We start from the raw sequence: 23,332 nt of genomic DNA on the forward strand, positions 1-23,332 counted from the left end.
AATAAAATGTCATCAAAATTTAGAGGACTTGCTTGCAAAAATGTTCAATAACAATGCACGATACATAGATTGATTTATCAAGTAACTCTTCAAAGAGTCAAATGTTTATGAAATCCAATTAATAAAAGGCAACAAAGAAAGCAAGCTTATAACAACACGCCAAAGTATTCTTTTTTGGATTCAACATCAGTATTGTCTCAAAAACACTGTAATTCAGTTACATTAACTGTGCATATAAAAAATTGAAAATTTTGACAACTGTAGCTTTGTTCAGTAAAATATCAAGCCTCTTTGACTACAACTGTGAAATATACATGAACTACAACCAATTCCAAGTGTATCTTGGCTACACAGGTTACATAATTTAGTAAGAGTCCTGTTTTACCCAAGATGCTATGATCCATCAAATTTCTATTTATATTATCATTGCAGAAATAATTTTATCTTTAATGTTCTGCAGTTACATGTGTCAAACTATTGTCTGCAGCTATAATCTCCTTAAAATAACTACCAAATCTGAAAGTAACTCCTGATGCTTTTTCAGCAGATTTGTACATTCAGATTGTCATGTGACCATGAGAGATGCTAAATGCTGGCAAACATTTTGTGTACTAGTTATAGATTCATCAACTCAAATGAAAAACAAAACATCAGTATTTATCATTAAGCATTAATTTTCCTTTATTTGAGCTCCCTGCTGCCAAAAGGTTACAAAAGCATTACTAAACCCTATGAAAAAGGAAACGGTTGTTGACAAAACCACTGTAGCAACAACATTCCTACTACTCTTTGTAGGCACTCTGACAGGACTGATTAGCCTCTATTCCTAGCAAATATTTCACTTACACCTAATCTAAAATTTTCCATGTTTCCTATTGACCCCACTCCCAGGCATGGCGGCTATACAAATCTCTCAGACCTTAGAATGCAATGTTACAACTAGCTGGTGCAAGTGGCTAGCAGACAGCAGCATTAAATACTTCTCCCGTCCCATCCAGCAAGTTAGTTGTACCCAGCCACTCATGTCTCAGCACACTTTATCAGCAAGTGCCCTTCATGCTATCTTTAAAAGAAGCTGTTAGTTACTTTCTATCTGGAAAGTGTCAGGCCTGGGTTGTCATTGGATGTCTTCAGATTTAACCACATGTTAAAGTGAGAACGTTCTTCACTGCACACGTTGCTCATGCACTAATACAGACCATGGCAGAGGTTAAAAAAAAAAAAAGGATGTTCACTGAATCTATCTGGGTTCATTTTAACGGAACCATTAATGGTAGCTTATATTTAATTAAAAAACAAAAACTCCGAAAACAAATGCTAAACTGGGCATGCCACTAGGATCACAGGCATAAACCATGACTGTCCTAGGCAAACTGGGATGATGTTCACCGTACATTTAAGTGTTATCCCCATTTAACAGATGAAGAAAGAGATGCAGGGACAGAGGCTAATTCACAGTAAAGAGAATTTATTGTAAAGCTAATTAAACTTAAGTTCAGAGCCCTTCATCTGCATATTCCCCTTCCAAGCCCTATACCTAATTTTGTAGTCACAATTTTGTATTCTTTTTTCCATTATGAAGGTCCCTCACAACCTGATCTGCTCCTATACAGAGAGGTTTAATAATTAACCCAAATTCACATAGGACTGGTTTTTTTTGCTTGCTTTTTTGGGGGTTGTTTTGTTTTTAAAGATTTTATTTTTCCTTTTTCTCCCAAAGACCCCCAGTACATCGCTGTGTATTTTTAGTTGTGGGTCCTTCCAGCTGTGGCATGTGGGACACCACCTCAGCATAGTCTGATGAGCAGTGCTATGTCCGCGCCCAGGATTCGAACTGGCGAAACCCCGGGCCGCCGAAGCAGAGCGCACGAACTTAACCACTCGGCCACCGCGCCAGCCCTAGGACTGGTTTTGATTTGATCTGGAAAATATATAGTCATACAAGAAAATGGAAAAATAGTATTGATTATTTTTCCCCAGAAGAATCCTAACTGGTATCACTGTCTTGGAGTCTTTCACCACTATATTCCAAACTACACACCACTAGCACCACAAACAAACAGTCATAGAATACCACTTTCACTGTGGTACTTCTGAATTTGAATGACTCCTCAATATCCAACAGATCAAATTTCAACTTCTCAGTCTGGTTTTCAACCTCACCATCACGCAGACACATATACACATTTTTAAGTATTTAAATAAGTAATCTTATCTCCAACTATTTACATAACATTTATTTTATTCTTTTTCTCCATCAAACTTTCCTTTAGCCTTGTTTCTGATTTGCCAAACTCTCAGCTAAAACTTTCCTATGTTCTACTATTGTTCACACTGTTTTTTTTTAAATCATATATTTTGGCCCCTGATCTTTCAACATTTTCAAACTTTATGGAATGTCATATTCCCCCCTCCCCAATAAGCTATAAATCTCTCAGAAAGAGACTAAATTTCAGTTACTTTATACTCTGACCTGGCACAGTGCCTGGTACATAGCACTCACTAAATACTTTGCACAGGTGAATATTCTAGGCCTACATTTACAAATGCAAACCTCTCCTTCACCTAAATTCAAACAGGATTTTATCTGTGTCTTTCTTATGACACGGGTTGCATTCTTCAATCTAAGTTATAAAAATAAACCTCCTCTAATTAAAACAAAAAGTCTTCTTACACTGCATGTATAGTGCTGTATTTCAGATCTATAGTTGATCCCATTCTGAATAGCATATCGAGGCCCAAAGACTGGTCACATCTTTATCTTCTCCTTTCTCTCTTCTCTTCCTACCACCTTCATGTCTGAGGTGGCTATGAATTTGGTGAAACAAGTCATCAATCACCAAATACTGAAAATAAAAGAGAATCTTTTCCAAATTAAAAAGATCAGTGCTTATACCTGTCCTCTTTCAAATTTACACCTCAATGTGACTAGGAAAACACAGGGTCTCAGTGCTGACGTAAAAGTACAAAACAAAGATTAGAGTTCTAGGTCAATGATTCCCAGACAACTAAAAAAAAACAAAATTATTTAATTGGTAAGACTGACAAATGATTCATATTTTTAATTTTGTCAAGAAAGGACTTGGGACCAGCCCCGTGGCCGAGTGGTTAAGTTCGCGTCCTCTGCTTAGGTGGCCCAGCGTTTCATTGGTTCAGATCCCGGGCGTGGACATGGCACCGCTCATCAGGTCACACTGAGGTGGCGTCCCACATGCCACAACTAAAATATGTACTGGGGGGATTTGGGAAGAAAAAGCAGGGGGAGAAAAAAAGAAAGGACTTAAAATGGGAGGGGCATTTTAAGTCAAAAAAAGAATATAATTTTAGGAAAAAAAGAAAGAACCCATTAAATTGAAAAATCTGACATTATGGCTGATTAGCAAGTTTCAGGGACAGTAGACTGGGAACTATCATAGATATGTCAATTAGTTTCAGCTTAGACCAAATCTCTTTACCCTAAATGAGACTTTGTTTGAAATGAAATGTTATATCTTCAAAGACGTCCACAAAGCATAACACTAAAGCCAAACCAAGTAATTTAAAAATCAAAATAAGGAAAGCTTATTTCTTCCCTAGCCACCAGTCCCTTCCCTCACAAAAAAAAATCTTACATGTGACTGGTAGACTCCCCAAACAGAAGAGCAGCAAAAAGTTAAATGCCAAGTTTCTTTTATGCCAAGAAAACTTGCAAAGACCTTTGCAATTGTAAAGACGCTCCTATCAAATGATTCCGCAATTAAACTGTATATCAGGTCCCTATAATACACAACAAGAATACCCTGGTTTGATTTAGTGTATACAATCAGGTTGCTACAACCAAAATATAAACTTGCTGTAGCCTGCTTCATTCATTTCCTTGGAAAAAAGGTATAAAGCCTCTTTGCAAGTGTTTTCCTGTCTTAATGCAGACCTATCTACTGTCTGCCAAATAATCCTTTCAGGTTCTTTAATACTGCCCTCCCAACCCATCTCTTCTAAGAAGCCTTGGTAAAAACTAGGTCTCCAATTTGATAATTATTTATCTCACTTCCTTTTCAGCTTTTAAGAACCTGTGTTTCATTGTTTCTCTGTAGCGCTTGTTCTGTGCAACACTGTTATCCTTCAAGGTTTAAGGTAATTTCTCTGTTCTCTAAATATCCATAGCCCTTTACATGTGCCACTTTCACAATACTCATATTTCTACATTGCATAGCATAGCATAGCCATTAAGCATATGGTTCTCAAATAACTGTCATTGATTAGCTGGGTGACCTTGGGCAAGCCACTTAACATTAACAGTGCCTCAGTTTCCCTATCAGTAAAATGAGGATAACATTTGTACATACCTCATAGGGTTCTTCTTAAGAGTAAATGAGCTAATGTACAAAAAGTTCTTAGAACAGCATTTGTTATATATTAAGTACCATTTAACTATCTAGTCTTAAAATTATTCACCTAATTCAAATCTCACCATTCTACCATAAATTCTTTTGGTGGTCCAAAGTTTTATCTTTTTCTCTTTTGAATCCCACTATACAGCTTGACAATGCCCTAAACAGGGAGGCAAGTAAAAACGTATTTGTTGAATTAATTAATGCCGAATTCTCTGATGGAGCAGCTCTGAGAGAGCTTTGTAAATGTTCTCTAGTTACTCGTCTATATTTTAAGTTCCTAACAGTTCTCAAAATTTTCAAACAAAAACTAATCCTACAACAGAGGGAAATAAACAAGTACTCAAGGATGGTCTGAGACAAGGATTAAAACTTCTACTCTATAGCAGCTCCAATCAACTGCTAGTGATTACTAAGCACTGTCTCAGATTCTGAGGCCCTTACGGCCTCATGGTCAGAGCGCCATGATCAACTAATCTTGTCTACCTTTGTTTGCTGGGATAGTATAAAGTGGACACACTCATTTTTTCATTACCAATCTGGAGTTTGACCCTAACGAGCCCAACCTCCCCAAGAAAATTTATTTAAAATTCCATATTTTCTCTTACAACTTCACACAAGTTTTGCCTTTTACTCTATAACATATCCATGTTTACTTAAATTAAAAAATATATTTTCCTCCGATCTGTGAATAAAACTGATGCTCCAGGGAGATGTGTCACGTTTCTTCTGTGGTTTCTTAACCCCCTGGTACCTAATATCTCCAGGTGCAGCACTACCTCATTTTGAGAAACACAATCCTAGACTACATGTTTCCTGCAGTACATTGCTTTTGCATCCTCCCACTAGCAACCAAAATACTACTCCCTGAATAACCAGAAGATATATGACAGAATAATAATAGCACCTATATTTTAATACTGCTTAAGCATTTGTAAGATGATTTTGTATCTCATTTAATATTCACATTTTAAAGAATTCAAAAACATCAAATTATAATCATGTATCAACTAAACTGTGTGACGTTTGTAAGTGAGTTTTCACTTTTCTCCAAAGTGGAAGCATGATGCTAGAACATTAGCTAGGAATAAATCAGATAAACTTCTAAAATACGATGCTAACATATCTTCAACAGGATAAATGCTATTGCTAAAATTGTCAGACATCGTTACAATACTTGAACACAAAAGCTGTCTTTCCTCTTATAAAATTCCTAAGAATTTAAATGTGTTATATTCTAACCATATCATCACTGTCCTGGGTCTACTTGTGACAAAAATTGTATTTAATGGCTTAATGTTTCAATCAAAACAATTCTTTTTGTCAGGGAATTTGATCAAACGAAATTACAGGCCCACATGATTTCCATCCTAGTGGACTTGAAGGTCAACAGCAATGAACAGGTTACCTAAAGCTAAACTGTCAACTCATCCTCCTTTATGTGATTAATTCTAAATACAAAACAAATTGTAAATTCTCTTGTAAGTTAAAGCAAAAAAACGCTTCACTTTCCCTCCCTTGCAAAAACAAACTAAATTGGATTTATGGTGGATACGAGCCCCCACCAATGGATTTAAGGGCAGCAGGGAATGGCCTCTTCCATAACGCCTTACAAATTTGTGCAAAGATGATATATTGATGCAAAGAAATCCCTTCGAAAAGGGAGAAGCAGGGGCGAGAAGAGGCCTCAGCTGCTCAGAGGTCTCATTAGAGGAGGAGGACCCGGGAGGCGGGGGAGGGAGAGCAGAGAACCTCACCCACGGCGGGCCCCACATGTGAAGCTTTTGGAAAGGCAGTGGGGGAAAAGCTGAGCTGCTTTCGGTTTAAGAGCAGAGACATGGTGCTAGGGTCCCCCGGCTTGGGGAAGATTAAAAGACCTCTCCTAGCAAGTTGCCCCCAGGCAAGGCTGTGCCCTCCCCTCCGAGGCCTAGGAAAGAGGCGCCATGACGGGAATGCACGTCCAGGGACGCAAGGCTACAGTCTCAAGCTCCAGCAGCACGACTCACCGGGAGCCCCCGACCCAGTTCATCTCCCCAAAACTTCTGAGAAGACACTGGGGTTCTGACAGCTGCACTTCAGACGGCTCCGTTCAGTGCTAAGCCACAGCTTCCTCGGTTTCAGCCCGCTCCTCTCCGGCCCACGGGCCTAGAGCCCAGCCTCCCTACAGCCTTTGCGGCCTGGTTAGGCTCCTTCCGGGTCTCCCGGCAGCCTCTGCGGTTTCTGCGGCGACGCTGTCCTGATAGGGCCGCAGGGGACGCCGTGCGAAAGCAGCGCGTCCGAAGGAGGAAGAACACAGCAGTTTCAACCGGTCGGGCGAAGGAACCCTCAAGAAATGAAGTGTCGGGCTGTGGCCGCAGGGTTAGTGTTTCAAACCACCCCCACCGTAGTTTTATTTACTTTGCTGTAGGTCTCAGCCTTTTTTTTTTAGGTCAAAGAACAGACTGAGGGGAGAAAAAGAAGGCAAGAACAAAGATATGGATCCGTAATCCTCAAGATGATGTTTCCATTCCCACATCACTCCATATCCAAATCCTTTAAATATCTTTCATGTGCAGTTTCAATATTCAGTACACAGTTGTTTATTAGAAATATTGCGCTGTAGTAACTTACCATTTTGTGGGTTTCTTAGAGAGCTTGATCAAAACTGGGTTTAGCTGTAAAGACCCAAAGACTTTAAACACCTTACCGAAAAAAATCTCAAAACGAAAGTTGGATTTTACTGATCGTTTCTGTGTTATGTTTGTATATCCTCACAAAATGTTTATCTTACACACTGTTCTATGATATTTTGGTTAGAAACTAGAAATCTGTACCAAACAAATGCACAAAATGGTTTTTTTCCCCAATTGTCATGATTGTTTTCCAGATTTTTAACCTGGGCAATCTCTCATTTTCAAATATGCTACATTTTCTGTTAACTCTTTGGGAAATAGTGCCTAAAATATAGTTGCCTAAAATAGGATTATGTGCCCTGTAGACATTGTTTAATCATATAAATACTGATTTTTGTCACAAAAATTCACCAAAGTATATCTATCATTGGTTTGAATTAAACCAAGTGAGTATAGCATTTCAGAACAAATTAGTCTTCGTCATGGAGTAGCTCATCGTTTTTCAGTAACTAAACCATACAGTCGAGTCAGAAGCAATGGCCCAGTGCGTTAGCCTTTCCTACTTTCAACATTTTGAAACAGGTACAAATTAACTAAATTAACTAGAAGGGGAAAATAATTTTATAGAGGATTGACTGACCTTTTAAAATATATTCTATAGGTAGAGACATAAAGGACAGGTTGACCAATCTGTTGAGAAGAGTCAAGAAGTGGGAGCTGGATAGAACCGTGTCATCTCTCTGACTAGAGTCACTGCTTTCCTTCCAGTCACAGAGAGGCAGTGGAAGTGGTAAATTAGGCTAAGGAAAGATTAATCTATGAGATACATCCTCAGACAAGATATTTGCTGGGTTTTCCTTCACAGCAAAAGACATTTCATTATGAACCAGTTATTAGGTGGTTATTTGTAACAGATGAAATATTGACCTAAGATCTCATCTTCATTGTGTTTGTGGCTCACATGAATAAGGCTAGCATGACTGGTAGATAATGAGTCAAATGCTGTGCTATTTTAGGGCCAGTAGGGCAATTAGGTAATCTCTTGGGTCAGGAAACAGTTCAAGAAAGGAATACAGCACAGATAAAATACTACTTAGCATTTGCTGAGAAGGAAATGCATCCCAAATCTTAAACCTTAATTTATCTTTATTGCTAAAAATTATTTACTCTCTGGTGATTTACTATCTAAACACATAATACATATTATCTGCATTATACATTTTTATTCATATACTTATATATGTAGGTCTCTTTATTATAAAAATTTATTTCTGATGTTTTACTGTTTATAAAGCATGTAGTTTTCCTAATATATGTGTATATATATAGTCTCTAATATATATATAAAGTCTAATCCTGCTCTTCCATGGTTGTTGGTAATGTCCACTGTGACACTGACATTGAGAGTATCACACTTGAGAACAGAGTGATTTGATAATTATTGCTTATTTTTTAACTTTCATTCATTTTCAAGATCTTTTTTTAAGATTATTTCTCCTCTCTTAAGAAAATTTTTATGCTTTCCGATATAAACACATGTAAAGTTGAGAAGATTGAGTGGAAATTAGGCTGAATTATGTTTACTATAGTAACAAGTGACTTTTTTTCACTCTTTTTTTCTCACCTAGTTTGAAATTCAAACTAAATTAGCATTCTTTCTGCTTTAATTGCATGGCAATATAAAAAATGAAAGAAGTACATTGACACTCTTAGTTTCTTACTTAAATGGCATATATTTCCCACTGGAATTATGTATCTGTTTTCCTATCATCTTGAATTCTTCCTCTGCCTTCCCTGAAGTCTTGAGCTTGGTTTCAGATGCTAGGACCAACCCTGACTCTTGGGGGTAGGGTAGAGTGAAGGGTGGGAGTGGAATTAAAATGGTGATAGTTACATCTGTACTTAAGTGGCTCATCATTAGGTCAAATCTCACATTAACCTTTTCCCCAGTTCTAGTAACTGGCCTCCAACCTTCCCTGCACCACAATTCCGGTAACCAAATTTCTGTCTTTCTATCTTGATTATTTTCCTCATTCTAACAAGTCTTTCACTCAAGCCAATAAAAGCTTGTTCCTATACCCTAGCTTCATTATCAGTTGATAAACTGACCTACCTACAACTAAGTGCAGGCCTGATTTGATCTCTAACCTTTTTTGCTTCTAGATTTCCCACTGCCCTGCTCCTCCCCTGATGTGGCTGTCCTATGCCAGTGATGCAGGCCACTTGCCTCGACTGCCAGCTGCTTGCTGACCGGTGCAACCCTCTGTGTACGTGTTCTGCCTGGCTGAACATCCTCCTATCACCCCCAGCTAAGTTTACCCTGGCCCTCCACCTGTCTTATCACAGTCAGGAGATGTGACATAAAGAATTAAAGTTTATAAGGGTAAGAGATCCTTACTTTGACACATGAGAAACGTGAGATTAGGAATAAAAGATTTTGAAAATAACCACTATAACACTATGATCTCTACATACAGACTTAGAAAGTCTCAATGGAATGAATCATAGATTTTGCTGCTAATATGGCCAGCTATAAAAGAAATTTGCATGAATTTGCCACTCATGTATTAGTCAATCTGCTGAATTGAATGCAAACAAATGAAAAGAGACCTGTGATGATTCTTGAAATTCATATAGGTACATGGGAAAGGAGTTTTAAAAGTTTAAGGCTATTGTTACTTATGAAAAGGAGAATAGTTCTTTATTCACAGTAAACTGAATAATGAAGATCATTCAACACTGAAACAGGTTTTATATTCTAGCACAAGGGTTGGCAAACTTCTTCTGAAGAGGGCCAGATAGTGAATATTTTAGGCTCTGTTTCATCTATCCAGCTCTGGCTCTGTGGCTTGAAAGCCATAGAAAATAAGTAAATAAATAAATGGGTGTGGCTGTGTTCCAATAAAACTTTATTTATGGACACTGAAATAAAAATTTCATGTAATTTTCATGCACCACAAAATATTATTATTCTTGTGATGTGTTTTCAACCATTTTAAAATGTAAAAACTGTTCTTATCTCAAGGGCCATAAAAAAATAGGTGGCAGGCCAAATTTGGCCCACTGGTTGGGTTATAATTTGCCAACTTCTGTTCTAATTTAATGCATATCTTCCCAGGCTTCCAGTTGACTAGAAATGTGTATGTATGTTGTGGGGGGTGGTGGGTGTGGGGAAGCAAAAATGTTTTTGCATATTCGAAAACACACTCATCCTTACCTAAACATTTTACATATTTAAAAGTATGCAGAATTTTGCTTGACTGTTTAGCAGTTTAAGTCCTCCATTAGGGATGTAGGGAAAATTTTTTTAACACTCTTTGTTTGAATCAAATAACCAAAGTGGGAAGTAGCCAATAGATTATCTCTAAGCCTAAACAAAACAAGCAAAACAAAAGTTTGCAAAAGACAAAGAACTCTCAAAAAATGAAGTAAGGTCCCAGAGAAGCTATTTCCACCATCTAACTCCAGTTGGATTCCCAAATGGTTTACTTTAGGTTATAAAGTCACACACCTCCAAGTAACAACTATCTAAAGGACACAAGAGGGTGGTAGAAGTGAAACACTGCTCTTTTTTATTCAATAGTCACCTTGTAAATAAATACCAGTGCATCAGATCTCCATTGCTAAAAATAGCAGTTGTGGGGCTGGAAGATGTTTATTGTAAGGACAAGTAAACATAGAGATGGAGATATAGCAAAGAACTATTTTCTATAATGCAGAAGACTTCTCTCCTATTTATTTACAAAATATGCCCTCAATTACGACTTGTCTGATAGATTCTGGGACTTCATGAGAAACACAGACAGAAAAAATAAAATAAAATGGGACTGAAAAACAGATCTAAGTACTTGATAGTTTGTTTTCTCCAGTGTCCCTCCCGCTTGTCCCTTTCCTCTCTCTCCCTTTCAGATTCAGTCCATACCCTTTCACATTCATTCCATATCCTTTTCATGTTCATTTCATGTTGGTCCTCTTGCCCCTCCTCCCTCATCTCCCTAGCTCCTTCTCCCTCATCTCGTTTTATAGCGCTTGGAAATTTCCTTTTCTTTCTGCTCTTCCCCTTGTGGTATCTACTAAAACCTTAGAGGAGTGATGTATATTCTGAAACTTCTGTGCGTTTCTAAGTGACGCTGAGCATGCTCAGTAGCTGGGGCAGGTTTTGTCGCTCGCAGCTGCCCTGATTCGACCTTTCCCAAAATAGACATTTAACTCTTTGGACTCCTGCCTAAGGATGTAATTCGCTTTGCTTTCTCCTCGTTTTCAAGGTTCAAAGGGAAGCGGCGAGGATTCCAAGGTCCCACCATCCTCACAGCCAATGAGGGGCCTGTGAGGGAGGAGCTTGGGGCGGCTTAGTGCAGCTTGAGCTTCTGAGGGAATCATCCCCAGTAGGTGCGGTGGAGTCTGAGCTCCGCTGCATCTGTCACAGCAGAACAAAATTGAAAAAAACAAAAGCAAAATTTAAAAAAAGAAGAGAAGAAATGCTGCGGACTATGGAACGCTGTAGGACTTTCTGAAACATTTGCTGGGGATTCCGGTGGATCATGATCTTTTAAAACCAATTCTTTTTGAAGCCGGTTTGGATAATTGGGAAAATGACACATATGCTAAATGCAGCAGCTGGTCGAGTGAAATGGACCAGATCGAGCGCTGCTAAAAGGGCTGCCTGCCTGGTGGCTGCGGCATATGCTCTGAAAACCCTCTATCCCATCATTAGCAAGCGTTTAAAGCAATCTGGCCACAGGAAGAGAAAAGAAGCAGCTTACCCGACTGCAGAGAACAGAGAAATACTGCATTACACCGAGACCACTTGTAAAAATTCTTCGCCTGGAGTGAATGCAGATGTTTTCAAACAGCTACTAGAACTTCGGAAAATTCTCTTTCCAAATCTTGTGACCACTGAAACAGGGTGGCTCTGCCTCCACTCGGTGGCTCTGATCTCGAGAACATTTCTGTCTATCTATGTGGCTGGTCTGGATGGAAACATCGTGAAAAGCATTGTGGAAAAGAAGCCTCGGACTTTCATCGTCAAATTACTCAAGTGGCTTATGATTGCCATCCCTGCTACCTCTGTGAACAGTGCGATAAGGTACCTGGAGTGCAAACTGGCTTTCATCATCAAATTACTCAAGTGGCTTATGATTGCCATCCCTGCTACCTCTGTGAACAGTGCGATAAGGTACCTGGAGTGCAAACTGGCTTTCATCATCAAATTACTCAAGTGGCTTATGATTGCCATCCCTGCTACCTCTGTGAACAGTGCGATAAGGTACCTGGAGTGCAAACTGGCTTTCATCATCAAATTACTCAAGTGGCTTATGATTGCCATCCCTGCTGCCTCTGTGAACAGTGCAATAAGGTACCTGGAGTGCAAACTGGCTTTCATCATCAAATTACTCAAGTGGCTTATGATTGCCATCCCTGCTGCCTCTGTGAACAGTGCGATAAGGTACCTGGAGTGCAAACTGGCTTTCATCATCAAATTACTCAAGTGGCTTATGATTGCCATCCCTGCTGCCTCTGTGAACAGTGCGATAAGGTACCTGGAGTGCAAACTGGCTTTGGCCTTCAGAACTCGCCTAGTAGACCATGCCTATGAAACCTGTTTTACAAATCAGACTTCTTATAAGGTGATCAATATGGATGGGAGGCTGGCAAACCCTGACCAGTCTCTTACTGAGGATATTATGATGTTCTCCCAATCTGTGGCTCACTTGTATTCTAATCTGACCAAACCTATTTTAGATGTAATCCTGACCTCCTATACGCTCATCCAGACTGCTCCATCCAGAGGAGCTAGCCCAATTGGGCCCACCCTATTAGCAGGGCTTGTGGTATATGCCACTGCTAAAGTGCTGAAAGCCTGCTCTCCCAAATTTGGTAAATTGGTGGCTGAAGAAGCTCATAGAAAAGGCTATTTGCGGTATGTGCACTCCAGAATTATAGCCAATGTTGAAGAAATTGCCTTTTACAGAGGACATAAGGTAAGATAGAAATTAAAATGATGGGTGAAATGTGAGACTGTTCGAGCTGCCACTGCAGTGCTAGATACCATCTGTTGTACTGTTGATGGACCCACTTCTTTAGCGTTTTAGACTCCGATGACATCTAAACCTGTACTAGAATGTATGCTTCCTTACCCTTTTTACTCACAAGTTGTTAAAGAATTATAGAGTGCAAACTTTTCTAAAGTTTCATGAGAATAAAATTTTCAGCACTCAGTCTACTTAGCCTCAGTTACCCAAACATGCTCAGAATTATCTCTGAAGCATTTTCTTAAAACTTAAATCCTAATTGGTTGTAGAACATTAGAAGAAAATGTGTTTGGAAACTGAGTAAACACATGTCCATTGAGATGGAAAATTTAAGCTGGTATTCTCTTGTTGTTATTATTGAGGGCCCTTTGTTTTTAAGAGGAAAAAAAACCCTGTCCTTTTACATGAAAGACAAGTTTAACAATTTTGCATGTCTGGTCAGCATTGGAGGGTCCTCAGTCCTAAGAAGTGCAGGAGAGTGTGTCTCACAAATGGCATTTCCAACTCTTAGTTAATGTTCAGCACCATGTTTGACACAAATAAAAAGAGGCAGTGAAATGAAATTTTGTCTGGCTTTGAGAGAAAAGCTAAGATTAGAGAAGAAATGAGGAGGAGAAAAGGAATTTCAGAATGTTATTTCTGAATACTAAAGATTTTCGACATTAAGCAGATCCCTAAAATAGTTAGCCTAATTACATAAACTTCCAGAGCATTGAAGTAACCTCAGAATATTAAATACGACCAAATTTTTTAAGGTGATGCATCTGAAATCTTAATACAAATGACTTAGTACAAATGAAATATTCAGGTATTCTTAAGTTGAAATGGTATTTTAATTCCCAAGCAGAATTCTTTACTTTTTGAAGCATCATTAGTTATCAAGACAAATGTTTACAGTAGTAGGAATCTGAAGAAGAAAATTTAAAGCAAATTTAGGACTTCTACTCCCCCTTGAAAATTGGCCTTATATGTTGTATTAGTCATATTGACTTGTGATTCTTCTTGAATCATTGAACTCAGTGATTTATAGCATGCTGTAGGCTTCCGGCATTTAAGACAAAATCCAGCAAATTGAGTTAGTTCGAAAATGGAATCTAATTACACATATGTGTGTCGTGTTTATTTTCAAATATTTTTGGTGTGATCAAGAAGGATAAAGTTCTAACATTGTTTACTCATGTCTTATAGAATATCGTTTAATTTTAACCTCATGCATGTAATTTTGAAATAAAAATTGTAAATCACTGACATGTACTTTATATTTACTAAGTATCATGGGTTTTTTTCAATAATATAGGTGTGACCAAATTAAATAATAATGACTCATTCTTATATTAATCTGTATTTTTTAGTTGTTAGAATCATAGATCATACTATACTAAGTAAAACAAAATAATGTGTACCTATCTTTAAAGAAAGCCTTCAGACATACAATATTTACTTTTATAACTCATGCTGGGTTCTTGCCTCTTTTTCCCTCTATAGGTGGAAATGAAGCAACTCCAGAAAAGTTACAAAGCTTTAGCCGATCAGATGAACCTCAATTTATCCAAACGTTTGTGGTACATCATGATAGAGCAGTGCTTGACGAAGTATGTTTGGAGCAGCAGTGGACTGATTATGGTGGCTGTACCTATTATCACTGCAACTGGCTTTGCAGATGGTGGTAATGACATTTATGCTTAATCTTCAATATATGTTTAGGATTATTTCTCTTGAAGGTGTCACTGCTGGTTTTGTGTGAGTGAAACTGAATATGTAGCCATTTTTCTGTGGTCATTAATGGTCAGAAACAAAGGCAGACTTTGCAACATCCAATAATAATACCTGCAATGTGAAAGGAGATAAGTGGCTCAAAAGTCCTTTCCAGTTGTGAGATATTTCAAATTAATATCTTGAAAAGCAGTGTAAGTTCTCTCCATGTGTTTTAAACTTCAGTTCTGCACATCCCATGTGTTTAGTCTATAAATATTCTATAACTGGATCTGCCCTGTCTTGTGATTTGAAGAGTTGGTTGACTACATTAGGCAACTAGGAATATTGTTTTAGGAAGTGCTTCACACCATGGAATAAGATCTCCTCTACTTGTAGGTAACATAGATAAACCTCCTATGTAGCATGATTTGGTGGCATTGTGGGGGTAGGGGTTGTCAAGCTGCCCCTGTCTAATTCTAGCTATCACCACCCCAGTGGTTTTTACCAACATTTTTCATCTTTGGGATAACTAAGAAAGATAGGGACAACAAGAACAATATTAAAACGTTCTGTAATACTTGAGATGGGAGTTTGGGTCTTAATGGGCAGAGACAAAGGGGTGTTAATTAAAGTAGCAGCATTTTCTTCTCTTCCTCCAAAATAAAACGTTCCCCCTTCTCTTTAAAAACCACTTGGTCAAAATTGGCCTTAGTGTTGAAGTAACTAAATAAAAGCATGGGCTTTGTAGTAAGACAGAGCTTTGCTCAACTCTTGGCTTTCCCTCTTCCTGCCTGTATCCTCTTAGTCATGTTAATTAAACTCTGAACCTCCATTTCCTCATCTGTAAAAGGAGAATTGGAAAGGCTGCTTCAGAGGACTGTTGGGAGGATTTAACAGAATAATGTTTATAAAGTACAGAGCATGCTCTTGACGTTCTTGATACAGAGTGACAATTATTACCCAGGAAACAAAAGGCAACACTGAGAATAAGGTAACAGAATTCACACTATTTTACGGCTATTTTTGATGTAGAATTAAGAATTAAGTTATTTGTTTGAAGTCATTTAATAAAAACAAGTAAAAAAATTACCCTATACTCTAATATTTTGAAACAGTGCTTCAATGCTTTAACCAATTATTACAAAAAAACTTGTCAAATTTGAGTCTTTCTTAACCTAAAATTGTTCATTTTAGTAAATTGGAATTTGTCAATCCCATGTGATAAGACTATAGATATACCAAATATACTCCACAACTCAACTGTCTAATACTGTGTTTAGACCACTGGGAAACTGAATTTTATCTATTTTTATGTTTTCAAAGTTTTATTTTTTAAAAAAATCATTTAAAAAGTTTATATTGAATAAGGCGTTGTTAGTAATAGTATTTTTAGACATAATCCTTTCATTATAAGATAAAATAAATTGCTTTTTCAAAAAAGTATTGGAGAAAAAAATGACACAAAAATTTATGGTCTTGAGATTAGTTTTAGTAAGACACAACAAAATGATCAGATATTCATAGTGGATCTAAGTATATGGATGTTTTAAAAGTTTCATATATAACGTATAGAGACAACACCAATGACAAGATCATGGTGTAGTTCTCTTAGTCCTTGGAAGCACTGGTCTTATTACAAAACCCCAGAGTATTCAACATAGAGCAGAGAAAATGCAGCTATTAATGGTGACAAATTAACCCCATAGAGACCAGTAAGAAGTAAACAGTGTATGCAAAGAATCTAACAATCTTATTTCTATGGGTGATGTAATAAGATATTTAAAAATAAATCCTGAAAATATCATATTAAATTAAAGAAACAACATTAAAATTTCAGATTGAAATTGTGATAATCACAGTGATGCAAGTAAAATAAAGTAATTCTTAAAGCTTCTTTTCAAAAGAGGATTTTATACAAAGAGAAGCAGTATAAGAATTTCATAGAAGAAAAAAATAAATTGATATGACAGCATTATTATGAGAAGGTGCTTCAATATCTTCTGTAATTTCTAATGTTACTATATATACGCTTATAATGTTTGTACGTATTTACTAAAGACATTTGACCTACAATGATTTAACACATGAAAATATTGTTAGCGTTTTACTCATACAAAATTATTTTTTCTAAATAATGATATATCTTTGAGGCTTTAGGTCTTGGAATTACATATCATATATTCTAATCTAATCTTCAGTCTTAATTTACACTTATGCCCTGAGTTGTCCCTTATGTTAGAGATGAATTAAATACATGATACTGTATATTTTAAAGCAAAAATAGGTGGAAAAAGTGGGTGAATGAGAGAAGAATGGCAAAGAGAAAAGGGAGAAAAAGTAGGATAGAGGAAAAATAGACAATACAATAAAGAAGCAGGCCACTGTTCAGATCTTCACTCAGCTATTTAGTAGTTGTCCATCCTTGAGAAATTTGCATAAACTTTATATGCCTCAGTTTTCCTCTCTTAACCATAGGTATAGTAATATATATCTTACAGAATTATGAAATTGTATGTAATGTATTTAATGTGCTTTGAAACAGTTCTCAGCAAGTAGTAAGAATTTAGGTGGATCATTGTTAATATTTATTCTATTCTTACCATGTGGGCTCTGGCATCAGATTGCCTGGGTTCAAATGCTTACTCTTTTGCTTACTAGGCTATGACTATGGGCAAGTCATTTAACCTTCTTGTGCTTCAATTTCCTCATTTCTGAAATGGGAGAAATCATAGCAGGGTTGTTAGGAGGATTAAAGAAGAGTACATGTGTAAAACTTAGAACAATGCCTGCTTCATCGAAAATGCTCAATAGACATTTGCTGGCACGATTATTGTTGTTAAGAGAGCAAGACATTTAAAAGTGATTAGGAAGTCAGAGGTAAAAGTGCAGATAGGAGGAAGAGCCTGCATAGTTTTTTTGGAGGAGAAAAGAAAAATAGTTTTGTAGTAGATTTGTTATACCACCCACCTACAACTTCAAGTGAAATCTTATGGTTAGGACAGGATTATGTTTATATTCAAGTTCACATTACAAAATTGCATGTGGAATCATGCCATTTTCACTCATATGAGGAGCTTAGAGGTGATCTAGTCTGGAGTCCCAGCTTTGCCTCAGGGCACACAGATGGTTAGTGGAAGCACTAAGGATAGAAGACATTATGTGATTCCTAGTGTGTTACTTTTCTTACCTTCATCACGCTACCTCCATTTAGCTATATTGGAACTTAGTCTATAAGGGACTTAACTTAGTTTGAGACCAAGCAATCGTGGGAGCTAATGCTTGAAATAGAGGCATTGAAATAGTTAATTATATATAGTTTCTATTATATTTTCTTAGAGGACATTACCCCTTTCTTTGCTTTGTATTAAGAGAAAGACTGAAATTATGTCAAGAAAATAGTTACCTGGGAGCTGTATCTCAATTTTTTAATGTTATAGGCCACTTTTCTTCTCTTCATATCAAAAGCAGTTCTGGGCAAGGCCAGGGAAAGCTACTTATAGGTCCCTTCTGCCAGACCTTATCACAGACACCTGACAGGCAGTGAAGAGAGCACCTAAGCCACCAGCACTGCCAGTAGCGTCCACATGTTGGTGATCTGCTAACGTGAGGTGGCACATCAGAAGTAGCAACTGAAAGCACTCTTAGGAATGGAATTGAACTCTACCATAACCCTCATAACATGGGTGATAGTTTATTCCTAAAATGTACTTCCAACAAGATGATCTCCATAGCTCCTGCTGCAGGAGTATGTCTCATATTCAAATGCCAAATTGTTGAAATATAATTTTGTATTTGGGTCAGTTTACATATGACTACTCTCTTGTTGACCAATTATTGTCACAGTAATTATCAGTACATATCAAAGACATACTTTTTAGCTGTAATTAGCTATTCGTGTCAGGAGCTATAATTTTTAAAGTATAACATACATGCCCACAACGGCACAATCATTAGTGTACCACTCAGTGAACTGTCACAAAGTCAACCCATACACGTAAGCACCACTGAGAAGAAACAGAACCTTACCTTCATCATAGAAGCTCCCATCCCAGAAACCCCTTCCCAGTCTTATCCTCATCTCCTACCCCCATCCCCACTTCCTCCTGCCCCTGCCCCCATGCCACAGCAAAGGCAGGCATTTTACCGATCATTCATTAGTATTTGCTGGGTTTTGAGCCTTATATAAATAGTATCATGCAGTACGTATGAGAGTTTTAGTTGCTCCACATCTTTGTCAATGTTTGATGTGAGTCTTTTTCCTTTTAGGCATTCTTATGAGTGTGTAAGCGTGCTTCATTGTAGTCTTAATTTGCATTTCTCTGATGACTGAGGAGGTTAAGCACTTTTCATTTGTTTATTGGCTACTTGGATAGCCTTTTTTATGAAGTACTGATAAGTTTTTTCTTCATTTTTAAACTGGCTTATCTGGTTTTTGCTTGTTCATTTGTAAAGCTCTTGTGTATTCTGTAATGAGTAGTTTGTCAGATACGCACACACACACACACACACACACTCAAATCTCTTTTCCCCCTCTATTCTTGCCTTTTCAGTCTCTTAAGTGTCTAATCTAAGAGAAGTTCATAATTTTAATATAGTTCAATTTATCAATCATTTTCTTTGTTGTTAGTGCTTTTTTTGTCCTGGTTAAGAAATATTTGCCTAACCCAAGGTCATAGAGTTATTCTCCTATTTTTTTTTTTTTGAGGAAGATTAGCCCTGAGCTAACTACTGCCAATCCTCCTCTTTTTTTTTCTGAGGAAGACTAGCCCTGAGCTAACATCCATGCCCATCTTCCTCTACTTTATACATGGGACGCCTACCACAGCATGGCGTTTGCCAAGCGGTGCCATGTCTGCACCCGGGATCCGAACCAGCGAACCCCAGGCCATCGAGAAGCAGAACGTGCCAACTTAACCGCTGCACCACTGGGCCAGCCCTCTCCTATTTTATCTTCTAGAAATTTATTGGGTTTTCATTTCACATTAAGATCATCAGTTAGAATTGATGTTTATATATGGTATGAGGTAGGGTAAGATTGAGATTTGTCAAGGTGGCAAAGATAAAACATAAATGACAAGAAATAAACTCAGATTGTAAGTCCAAAGAAAAAAGTACAGAAGGGTAGCCTGCTTTTTTAATTTTTAAAAAATTAATAGACAATTTTCTTTAGAATAGTTTTAGGTTTACAGAAAAATTGAGCAGAAAGTGTTCAGTTCCCAAATTTCCCCTCCTCCCATAATTTCCCTGTTATTTACATCTTGTATTAATGTGATACCTTTGTTATAATTGATGAACCAATATTTATACATTAGTAACTGAAGTCCATAGTTTACATTAGGATTCACTCTTTGTATTATACAGTTCTATGGGTTTTGACAAATGTATTACATAACCTTAGTTTTAAATCCTTTCTCACCTTTTCAGTGAAATAGCAACAGATGTGACCGTGTTTCAATATATCCTTTTATTAGCAGAGCTGAAAATAGCAGTAAAATGAGAAGATATAATGTTAAATATTAAATCCTTAAGTGAGGCACTTTTGACAACGTATTCAAAATATTTGGTGAGGAAGATAAAATGTGTTGATCTGGGATACAAAATAGGTGAGTGCTTTAGGTCATGAATTTATATCTCTGACACTGAGGAATGTACCCTTCTCACAGAGGCTATCCTGTTGGCTGTTGTGTGCATGGCAAAATACTACTGGCACTGCTCTCACAGTACTTTCCAAAGAACAATCCGTAGAATAAAAGTCAAATGAAATCTGTCCAGAGCTATTTGTAATTTTGTTGCTAAAAGCACGAAGAAAACCCAATAGGCATTAATCTGCTAAAGCGACGTGGAAAGTACCATGCCATGTCAAACACCAGTTCATCTGTGCTAGTGTTTTTACTTCTTAACAGAGACTGTCAGTAAAAGCTACTATTTAAACCGCTTTTAACCCAAATTCATAAAATCCCATGATTATTTTAGATCACCAGCCAGATTCTCTATGAGCCAAAACTATTCTTAGTGCTTTAACTGATTCAGCAATTCACTATTTTGGTAGCTTGCTGAGAATCTTTCGGTAATTTTTTTGTGTCTATCTAAATTTTGTCACACATTTAAATGTAAGAATATCTACATTCTGTTTCCAGTCTATTTATTCAATCACATTTTTCACTCCTCACTTATACCAGCACTCAAAGCCTTTCTTTTTTCATTCCTCAGGGAAACTCACTCACTTCAAGGGGGCTAACAGGAGTCCTCTAGAGCAGTGACAATAGTAGGGCTAGGAGGAACCACATTGGACTATTTGTCCTCTTTTTTTTTTTAAAGATTGGCACCTGAGCTAACAACTGTTGCCAATCTTCTTTTTTTCCTTCTTCTTCTTCTCCTCCGCAAAACCCCCCAGTACATAGTTGTATATTCTAGTTGTGAGTGACTCTGGCTGTGCTATGTGGGACACCACCTCAGCGTGGCCTGCTGAGCGGTGCCGTGTCCACGCCCAGGATCCCAACCAGCGAAACCCTGGGCTGCCAAAGTGGAGCTCAGGAACTTAACCACTCGGCCACCGGGTGGCCCCTAGACTATTGTAAAAGGGCCCCATGAACTCATGGTGATTCTCATACTCGGGTGAAATCAGTGCCTGACACCAACCCATGCTGTAACTTGATCAAGCTGTTTATCATTCAGTTGGCATTGCTTGAAGTTTCCCTTCTCTGTCCTGTTGCTTATACTATACTTATGATCTATTGAAATTATATGTGGTCTTCAAGGCCTCACTCACAGTCTACTCCTCCATGAAGCATTTCCTGTCTCTTGCAGCAAGAAATGATCTTTGCCTCCTCTAAACACCTCCCATTAACTCTCTTCATAGGCTGCCCTGCATAGTTATTTGGGAACTTATCTTCTCTCTCCTACCAAACTGTAGGCTCCCTAAGGAAAGAGTCTGAAAATCACATTTATCCTTGCATGTCCTATAGCACCTTGCCTAATTTCTTGCATATCTAGGTGTTCAGTAAATATCTGCTGAGTGCATTTTACCTTATATTATGCGTGGATCTCTTTCAAACCCAGCTGAGCTGTCTGTGAGCAAGTAAATATGAAATTATCTGGTAGTCATAATAGGGCATAAGTTAAATATTTGCACTGAAATAGAGAAAAAAAACCTTTGCACTGAGATAAATCAGAGAACAATAAATATCAAAGTTAGACTATGACTATCTATATCACTCTAATTTCTTCATTAATTTTCAGCATTTAATTTAGAACTTTGGAACTAATCTATAGACGGGCCAGAGAGAGACTCAAATTGTTGGAAAGATTAAAATAATGACTTGGAGAGAACAATTTTGAAGAATGAGACTAAATTAAATAGATATGCGATAATAACTAGAGAAAATAATAACAGCTAACATTTAGAGAACTTATTATAGGCCATAGATTAGACTAACACTTCATTTGTATTTCACCTTAAAACAACTCTTTGAGATAGAATTGTCTGAGATAGTATTATTGTCTCCCTCATTTACAAATGAGAAAATAGGCATGGAGAGGATAAGTGGCAAGTTCTACTTACCTTACTACCTGCCAATAAGTAGTAAAGCCTGGATTCAAACCTAGTCTGACTCCTCTTAACTGTAATTCTGCATTGACAGTAATTTAGGATGTTCATTCATCTATCCATCCCATCCATGCATCCATGCATCCATTCAATACACATTAAGGAGTACTATGTGCTGGAGACTCTGCTGAGTACTAGGAATAAAGAATAAAACACACATTCTTGACCCTTAAGAAACTTAAAGTCCATTGGAAAGGCCAGCAAAAGTTTCCAGGGAAACCTTTACTAAAGAGTTAACTCTTGAAGAAAGAGCTAGACAAAGAAGGAAGAGAAGTATATTGAAGTCAGAAGAAATCATGTATGCAAATAGCAGAGGATAAATAGAGTATTGCATGTTTGGGCTGCCGCTAGACTGTAGAGTGAGGGTTGGTTGAAACAGGTAGACAGAGGCTGGATTATGAGGGTCAGCTAACTTGCATTTCTATTAAAGGAACTACACTAGAAATATTTGCTTGTATTCCTATTAGTAGTATTTTATTGACCAAATCCATAGTATTTGATTGCCTAGCTGTAATAAGGGCAGGGAGTTGAATTTGGAAAAAGTTAAAAGAATGCTAAGTGAAAATAGTCATAATTCCTATAGACTTACTTTTGTTCCAAGTCTCCTTCTAAAAAAATAATGAAACAAAAGAAAGCTTTAAATAAAATCTCGTACAAATATTGTATTTTCAATAATTCATTAAATTTCTAAGAAATTGCTGGTACTAATGAAAAATTTACATGTGGTTGTTTTGGCCACAATTTCATCTGTATAAAATAAAACATTTAGTTACTTGAAAAAACTCAATAGTTTTGTAATTTGCTTTTAGATCTAGAGGATGGCCCCAAACAAGCTATGGTTAGTGAACGGACAGAAGCCTTTACTACTGCTCGAACTTTATTGGCCTCTGGAGCTGATGCTATTGAAAGGATTATGTCTTCATACAAAGAGGTACTTGCATTTCTCGTCATCAATTTGATTAATATAAGATATATGAAAATCAAGCAAAATGTAAATTACAAGATATACTTAGTATT

The 23,332-nt window shown here is 37.3% G+C and overlaps 2 protein-coding genes across 6 annotated transcripts in view; one reads left to right on the forward strand and one right to left on the reverse strand.

Annotated features, from left to right (window-relative positions):
- Positions 1 to 6,526, reverse strand: part of LOC138917616 (regulator of DNA class I crossover intermediates 1-like) — a 72,759-nt gene extending 66,233 nt beyond the window's left edge. Inside the window, exon 1 of the mRNA XM_070234847.1 lies at positions 6,377 to 6,526. Within this exon, the coding sequence (XP_070090948.1) occupies positions 6,377 to 6,399 (23 nt within the window). The 5' untranslated portion in view covers positions 6,400 to 6,526. The remainder of the gene's footprint in view (positions 1 to 6,376) is intronic.
- Positions 6,527 to 6,568: 42 nt separating this feature from the next.
- The window catches only part of LOC106781220 (ATP-binding cassette sub-family D member 2), a 58,507-nt gene continuing 41,743 nt past the window's right edge, over positions 6,569 to 23,332 (forward strand). For all 5 annotated transcript variants that reach the window (XM_070234850.1, XM_070234851.1, XM_070234852.1 and 2 more), the window contains exons 1-5: positions 6,569 to 6,728; positions 9,146 to 9,365; positions 11,248 to 12,963; positions 14,500 to 14,680; positions 23,125 to 23,246. In XM_070234850.1, coding sequence (XP_070090951.1) covers positions 11,575 to 12,963; positions 14,500 to 14,680; positions 23,125 to 23,246 — 1,692 coding nt within the window. In that variant the 5' untranslated portion in view covers positions 6,569 to 6,728; positions 9,146 to 9,365; positions 11,248 to 11,574. The remainder of the gene's footprint in view (positions 6,729 to 9,145; positions 9,366 to 11,247; positions 12,964 to 14,499; positions 14,681 to 23,124; positions 23,247 to 23,332) is intronic.

The sequence above is a fragment of the Equus caballus genome, chromosome 15 (genome assembly GCF_041296265.1).
Source record: "Equus caballus isolate H_3958 breed thoroughbred chromosome 15, TB-T2T, whole genome shotgun sequence".
Lineage (NCBI taxonomy): Eukaryota > Metazoa > Chordata > Mammalia > Perissodactyla > Equidae > Equus > Equus caballus.